The 8,060-nt window shown below is 35.9% G+C and overlaps 1 protein-coding gene across 1 annotated transcript in view; it reads left to right on the top strand.

The window, feature by feature from the left end:
* The window catches only part of ZBTB10 (zinc finger and BTB domain containing 10), a 32,096-nt gene extending 27,526 nt beyond the window's left edge, over positions 1 to 4,570 (top strand). Inside the window, exons 4-7 of the mRNA XM_021706862.1 lie at positions 515 to 550; positions 623 to 691; positions 889 to 1,061; positions 1,299 to 4,570. Coding sequence (XP_021562537.1) covers positions 515 to 550; positions 623 to 691; positions 889 to 1,061; positions 1,299 to 1,604 — 584 coding nt within the window. The 3' untranslated portion in view covers positions 1,605 to 4,570. The remainder of the gene's footprint in view (positions 1 to 514; positions 551 to 622; positions 692 to 888; positions 1,062 to 1,298) is intronic.
* Positions 4,571 to 8,060: the final 3,490 nt, after the last annotated feature.

The following is an 8,060-nucleotide window of genomic DNA, read 5'->3' as shown; positions in this document are numbered from 1 at the left end:
GGCCACTGCACTCCAGTCTGGGCGACAGAGTGAGACTCCAACTCAAAAAAAAAAAAAAAAGAATGGCAACATCAGGCTTGGTGTGGTGGCTCAGGCCTGTAATCCTAGCACTTGGTGGGGAGGCAGAGGCAAGAGTTTGCCTGAGCCCAGGAGTTCAAGACATTGTCTCCACACTAAATTTAAAAATTAGCCAGACTTGGTGGCGGATTCCCTGATCCCAACTACTTGGAAGCTGAAGCAGAAGGTTTGCCTGAGCCCAGCAGGTCAAGGCTGCAGTGGCCATGATAGTGCCACTACACTCCAGCCTGGGTGACAGAGTAAGACTCTGACTCAAAAAAAAATAAATAAATAAAGACAATATCTCACTTTTAGACTAAAATGTAGAGTGGTAATTTAACTAGTTTATATTAAGATATCCTATTATAATGCTTATAGGATATAAGTATGTTTTGTTTTCTGCTTCTAATAGATACTTAATGCAATTACCAATTCAAAAATTACTTTATTGTATTAGGTACTTCACATGATTTCAAGTATGGTTTGATGCCTGGCCCTTCGAGTGATTTTAAGTATGGATTGATACCAGGTACTTCAAATGATTTCAAGTATGGATTGATACCAGGTGCTTCAAATGATTTCAAGTACGGATTATTGCCGGAATCTTGGCCAAAACAAGAAACTTGGGAAAATGGCAAGTATTAGTCAACAAAACAAATACAGAATAATTAAATGACTTTTAATTAAAAGCTTTCACATGGTGAGCTTTTAAAAGTCAGAGAGTAGCGGTCTGTCACCAGCTCTTCCCGGGGGCCGAGACACAGAAGTTTCGATAGGAAGCTTTCTGTTGAATGTGTAACACGTGCTTTCTGGTTCTTTCAACTGCCATAGGTGAATCATCTCTGATCATGAACAAGTTAAAATGCCCTCACTGTAGCTACGTAGCCAAATACAGACGAACACTGAAAAGGCACTTGCTCATTCATACGGGAGTGAGATCCTTCAGCTGTGACATTTGCGGAAAGCTGTTTACTCGAAGAGAACATGTAAAAAGACATTCCCTGGTAAGTAACTGTGCGGCTGACTTTGGAGAGAAAGTGCGTTAGTGTCAGCGATCTTTAGAGGGGCTTGAACAGGTGACTGCCAATTTAAGGAAGGTTAAATTGCTTTGCGTAAAGTGTGATTTATGAACTGAACTGCATACAGACAGACAGTGGTTAAATGTGTGGTTTCATTTGAATGACTCAATGCCTCTATTATCTATACTGTCCTTATATTGCATTTTCCCCTCCTTCAATTAGGTGCATAAAAAGGATAAAAAATACAAGTGTATGGTGTGTAAGAAGATCTTCATGTTAGCAGCCAGTGTTGGAATAAGGCATGGATCTCGACGCTATGGTGTTTGTGTAGACTGTGCAGATAAGTCACAACCAGGAGGGCAAGAAGGTGTAGATCAGGGACAGGATACAGAATTCCCTCGGGATGAAGAGTATGAGGAGAATGAAGCAGGAGAAGCTGATGAAGAGCTGGTTGATGATGGAGAAGATCAGAATGATCCGTCTCGATGGGATGAATCAGGAGAAGTTTGTATGTCTCTGGATGATTAACTGACCTACTACACTCCTCAAGGATGCTGCATTTGGACATTATATGAATCGACAATTTGGATTGTTGAACTTGAAGGCTTGCAAAATATGGTACATGCTGGATAGTAGTTATGTTGCTGTGAAAACTGTAGGGTCAAAGCCTTATAGCAAAAATTTTTTTTTTATATTTGCACAGGACTGTACAGCAGACAACCATGTGGTTGGATTACATAGAGTCCCCACATATTCAGTCAGTTATCAAAGTAAAATATTTTTTATTTATAGGATATACAGTAACTCTTTGGGTCCTATGAAAATAGAGTACCTGTCTTTAAAGAGCTTACATTCATGTGCTACTTTAACATGAATGAAGAAAATCCAGTTATGGAAGTACAGTGACAGTTGACCCAATCGCTCTGTCCATCAAACCACTCAGGCTAGTTTGTACTAGTAGAGTTTTGTTTCTATTTTTATTTTTATTAATTTTATTTTTTTTAATACAGATTTTCAGTGAGGGGCTTTTTCAGCCCCATTGGTTCTATTTTCTTGTATTTTTCCATTTTAATTTGCTTCATAAATTAAACCAAGTCTCTTCTAGTCTTAGGTATTATTTCTCAGTTTTGTGCTGATGGGCATGTTTATAAGTACTGGAGAGGTAATTTATTGGAATGAACTAACTGACTTCCTCCATTCCCCCTTTCCTTTTTGACATGAATTTTACTACTTCACAAATGAAGAATGATGTTTCGAAGTTACCGTGGCGAAGTTGACAAATACCACTAAAATGATTATGATTTAGAAGTGACTTTCTTCTGCTGCTCTGATCTGATAAATGGTTACTACATGATGTTTTCTGACATAGTATTCGGTTTTGGGTATCTGTTACTTTGGCACTATTCTTGTTTGCCTCTTTTCATTTTTGCCAGTGTACTATACCTCAGTCCTATTTGAAAGACCTAATCGAAAGAAAAGTCATAGAAAGAAGTAAAATGATTTGTTTTATAATTTATCCCCCATGTCCAGTTTGGTTAGCTTGTTATGCAATATAAGTGAAATATCAGGTTTTTACCCCTGTGCCCTTTTTATCATTAAAATTAACACAAAATGTGCATTCTCTTTTGTTTCATACTTACTGGGATATTGATTGTTTTAAAATTGACTGATAATTAGGTTAATTTATTTTCCAGACCCTAAACTCACTGCACCTTGAAATAGTCTTTCTAGTAATCACCATGATCCAACAGTCTGTAAAAATCTTACAAATGAATATTGAAGCTTTATTATTATATAAGCTAAATTCTTCAGGGTACAAAGGGTGAATATATTGAGTTGAAATTGTCAGATTTATTTAGCCTGGTGACAAATGAGTTAGCTGATCGTGGAACCCGCAGCAACATTTCACATGTTATTAATATATATGGCATTTATCAGGAGCATATTGTATATTATATAAGATTGAGGAACATCATATTTTCAGCTTTCTTTTAAATAAAAATTGATTATATTTTCCTATTTTATATCAGGTAACTAAATTATGCTAGTTGTATGGAAAAAACTTCAAAGATACTTTGACAGATCCTTTTGGTGCTCCATCTGATCAAAGTTGATATGTTTTTTAAGAGACAAGCTTTATAATTGTCTCTGATTTCAGTAGAATAAATGGTTTGATGTTAGACAATGATGTTTCTGCTTGGAGAAATCAAAGATAAATTACAGTTATATGGTTAGATGCATCTTTTGTCATCTATACATTATTGTAGTTTCTCTGTAACTGTAAACCTGACAGATGAATAATAGTTTTGGTTTGATTTTTGTTTAAAACGGAAGAGTACATCTTAATGTTCTAGACAGATAAATAAAATGTATTTCTGGTGAGGTCCAAAGTAGAAATTAGTTGGGTAAAGATACTATGAATGAAAAAGTATTTTAAGCAGAAAATGTGCTTTGTGAATATGTAAGTATAGTATAAAGATTTCTTTCATCCCATTTATCCCCTTCCTTTAAAATAAATTAGTTTACAATTGGTAGATCTGTCTATATATAAATATATATTAAAGAGCAAAGATATATATCTAAAAATCACCTAAATCTGCTTTATTAGACTACAGTTCACTTATTGCATAGAAACTGGACTTGGCTTTACATTCTTAATGTACTTTTGCTTTTCCTCAAGATATGAACTTGTTCTCCTGAAAGTGAGTTTTCTTTTACTACTTAAATCATTTATGTATATCTGGTAAATTATGACCAAATTTTTGTTAGATTGCATACAGTAAATTGAAATACACATTTGGTACACTACAGGATTGTTGTGCTTTTGTTTTGATTTTAGTTGGAAACAGGTTTGATGTAGATGGCTTGTTACTGTTAATTTAAAGTATTCTATAATTGTCCATTACCTTTTATGTTGTGTTGTGACAGATTTGGCTATATTTTTAGTCAATTGAAATATAGTACTTTAAAAGTTTGATTTTAGGTAATCCAAAGGAAAAGTGTTTATACTCTTGAATATATTAGCCTCAGCCTATATAAAAATTCTTTGAAGTAAACATTTTACCAGAAACAGAATTGACAGATTTTTCTACTTGCTGACTGCCTAACTTATTTTGTTTCATGATCTCGAGGGACTGCCTTTTCCCATCTTGATCTTTTTTAAAAATAGTTTTAGTACTAAGGTATACTACTGGACATTTCTATTTTTTTAAGTATATTCTTTTTCTGACTTACAGTACAATTTCAGGAAGTTGATAGATACTAAGAACATATGATTGGTCTCAGAGGTAACAATGGAATACTCACAATTTTGTCTGGAACTCTGGCAGAATTATGTCACACATTGCTGAAGTTTTCTCTTGTAATTTATATTTTAAATGAAAAAGCATTTTAGAGCTTGCAATTTTAATGAAGGGGAAGAGTATAAACTTTCATATCCACTTTAGTAACAGGTCTTATAAATCAAGACAATGTATTATTTCTTAGAGTTCTCAGAGACAGATACTTCCATATGGCCTCCTCTTTGTCATAGTTCTTGACCCTCATTTTTCTTATTTACCAGATGTTTTCCTAAATTTTAGCGCCTTAGCAATTAAAAGCTTGAAAAGAAGGAAACATAGGAAGGGGAAACTGAACAGTAATGAGCAGCTTTGAAATTTGGGGGGGAGAAAAACACATTAGCTTGTTTAGGTAGAACCATCCTATCCTGATGAAGAAGAGCGAGCGAAATGAGTTAATTCATGTAACCGTGCTTAGAACACTGATATATAATAAATACATAATACATCTTTGTTCTTTAATGATAGATAAGAACAAGAGGAAAAAAAATTAGACAATAGGAGGAAAGGAGAGAGGAGAAATACAAAGTGAAGCAGTCAGAACTTGGAAGTTTGGATTAATGCAACATAGTACAGATGGCCTGAAGATGCCTGGAGTAGGATAATAGGGGGAGTGGTGATGGAAAGTAGGGTTAAAATCAGATTTTAAAACTTCAGTAGGCTCTATTCTAGAAGTTACTGAATATAGCATAAAAGATTTAGATTTATTTTTCTGAAAAAACAATTCAGAAAGCACCAATTTTTCTGGAATGCCCACACTTGCCATTGTGCTGTATATGTTATTTTATCTAATCCTCTACAAGGTAGGTGCTAACGTCTCCATTTTATAGATGAAGAAAGGCTCAGAGAAATTCAGAAACGTGGCTTATTTCACACAGCTGTGATCGATCTGGGACTTGATCAGGTCTGATTCTGAAGCTCCTCTTCTTTCTAGGAGGTCCTGTTGCTGCCTCTTTAAACAACTCTTTTGTAGAATTTCAGCTTTACATAGACAGAGTCTGTCTATGGATTTATACTTTTCCTATAAAACAGCTAGGTTAGGAATTTTGAGTCTTTCTTCCCTGCAACAAATACCCCTACTACTCTTTTCCTCCTGAAAAAGCAATTGTTTTGTCACTTTGACTATTATATGATACCACCTCAGTGTAGCACATGCTATTAATCGGCTGTGGCATTTTAATTTTTAAAAGGATGGTTTTTATCTGACGAACTAGATATAAACCCCAGTTTTTGTGCCGTTCAGTCACCCAGATCCTTAAACTTAACTATGGTACATATTATACACACTTAGAACTAATAAACAGGCGTTCTCTTAGTCACTTTAGGATATGAAATGGAAAATTTTTTTCTCTGCTGTATCCCAAGTGAAGTTGAACAATTCTAGGTAGTTTAAAATGTGTTAGGGATAAGCACACTTTAAGAGATTGGGTACTTAAAATTTGGAGTACATTAGATATTGAAAAAATTTGGGGTTGAGAAGAAGAATGGTTGAGGCCATTATGAAATGGGAGAATCAGCATTTTAAACACTGTAAACATAAAAGAACACTTTCTTCTGCCTGCTGTTTGTAAAAGCTCTTTGGGAAGATCTTTTACGAAGACCAACTTTTTTTTAATGTAAATTATCTACCTAATATAAATGTCCTAAGACATGTATGTAAACTTCCGAAACTGTTTTGTCTGTGTATTTAGGAAATACACAAGAATCTTTATCAAACCTAAAAATATAAACTTGTGAGCACTAAACTGCTTCTGGCTTTGTGAATTTTATTGACTCTGACATTTAATTCTGATATCTTTGCAAGTGTACTAATTTAGACTAATTGGAGTAGGTGGGAACACTTCTGTATAATTCAGATATCTTTCTACCTAAGGCTTACAAATTTTAATAATAGAATATTATAAGGGTTTCTTGTTTATTATGTTTTTATGTGAAAGTGCATAAATGACAAACTGCCTCCAAGTAATCCTGCTTTAATTAACAGCTATTATTTGTAATCAGTTTATATTTACCTCTTAAGAGTCTCACAGGTTTTAGAAAATGTTTCAAAAAATAATTCCTCTGTAATATACAGGAGAAATGGGCTGAAAAGCAATGGGTTAACTGCTTCATCCCCTTTTTATTATATTAACGGACTCACTGATCACAAGTAAATATGTAATATAAGTCTCAAGTATTTAAAATTTTATATTTCATATTTATTATTATAGATAAAACATAGTTAACTAGTTTTTCAGTTTTTTCTAAAAGATAGTAATCAAAGAAGTCATAGGATGGCCAGATTCAGATTTTAGTAAAGAAATGGTAGTTTTGACTTAGTTTTGAGAAGGGTTAAAAGGGGGCATCCACGTAGCATATAATGCCTATTGTCTTTAAATATGTAAAGAATTGTCACTGGCAGCTATTCTATGTGGTTCCAAGAAGGAATGCTTGTGACCACTTGGGTCAAGATTAAAAAGCAGTTTTTAATTATCCAAAGATGAATGAGGTTACTTCCGAAAAACCAAAAAAACAGGAATCTCCTACCACTGGAGATATTCTAAATAAAGTGAAAGAGATTACCTGACAATCATTTTGGATAAGGCAGTATTTACCAAACGTTTCTTTTTTTTTTTGAGTTGGAGTCTCACTCTGTCACCCAGACTGGAGTGTAGTGGCACGCTCCCGGCCACCGCGGCCTCAACCTGCTGGGCTCCTGCGATCCTTCCACTTCAGCCTTCCAGGTAGCTGGAATTACAAGTGCATGCTACCATGCCCGGCTAATTTTTTTATTTATTTAGAGATGAGGTCTTGCCAAGTTGCCCAGGTGTGTCTTGAACCTGCGGGCTCAGGCAATCCACTTACCTCAGCCTCCCAAAGCGCTGGGATTACAGGCTGAGCCACCGAGCCCGGCTACCAAACATTTCTATTTCAGAGTTTTGTTTTGTTTTTTTTTTAGTGTTGGGACCGTCAGTTACCAACTTGTTTTGCCCTGTAAACAAAGTAATTGATAAACTGTATGTATAAATACTTGGTGGAGGACATTTTGACACTAAAAGGGGCATAATTTAGAAAATTTCTTTTGAGTCATCTCACTGTCGCCCAGGCTGGAGTGCAGTGGCACACTCATAGCCACCACAGCCTTGACCTGCTGGGCTCAGGTGATCCTTCCACCTCAGCCTTCCAAGTAGCTGGGACTACAGGCATGCACCACCACGCCCAACTAATTTTTTGATTTATTGTAGAGATTGACATCTTGCCAAGTTGCCCAGGCTGGTTTCAAACCCATGGGCTCCCAAAGTGCTGCAATTGCAGGCGTGAGCTACTGTGCTCGACCATGATTTAGAAATTCAAGAACTTAGCTATCAAGTTTAGCTTAATGAAAAAAATTGCACGACCTCTTTTTGTCTCCCTGCTACCCGGGGTGGGGGTGGGGTTTTCACTCTTGTCCAGGCTGCAGTGCAGTGGCACCATCATGGCTCACTGCAGCCATGACCTCACGGCACAAGCAATCATTCTACCTCAGCCTCACATGTAGTTGGGACTACAGGCGCATTCCACCACACCTGACTAGTTTTTCATTTTTTGTAGCGAAAACATCTATGTTGCCCGCACTTGTTTTAAACACCTGGTCTCAGGCAGTCCTCCTTGCCTCAGCTTCCCAAAG

The sequence above is a fragment of the Carlito syrichta genome, unplaced genomic scaffold (assembly GCF_000164805.1).
Source record: "Carlito syrichta isolate Samal-C Ts95f unplaced genomic scaffold, Tarsius_syrichta-2.0.1 Scaffold316167, whole genome shotgun sequence".
Taxonomy (NCBI): Eukaryota; Metazoa; Chordata; class Mammalia; order Primates; family Tarsiidae; genus Carlito; species Carlito syrichta.
Note: the sequence above shows the minus strand (reverse complement) of the source record. Positions and strands in the feature narration are given on the sequence as shown.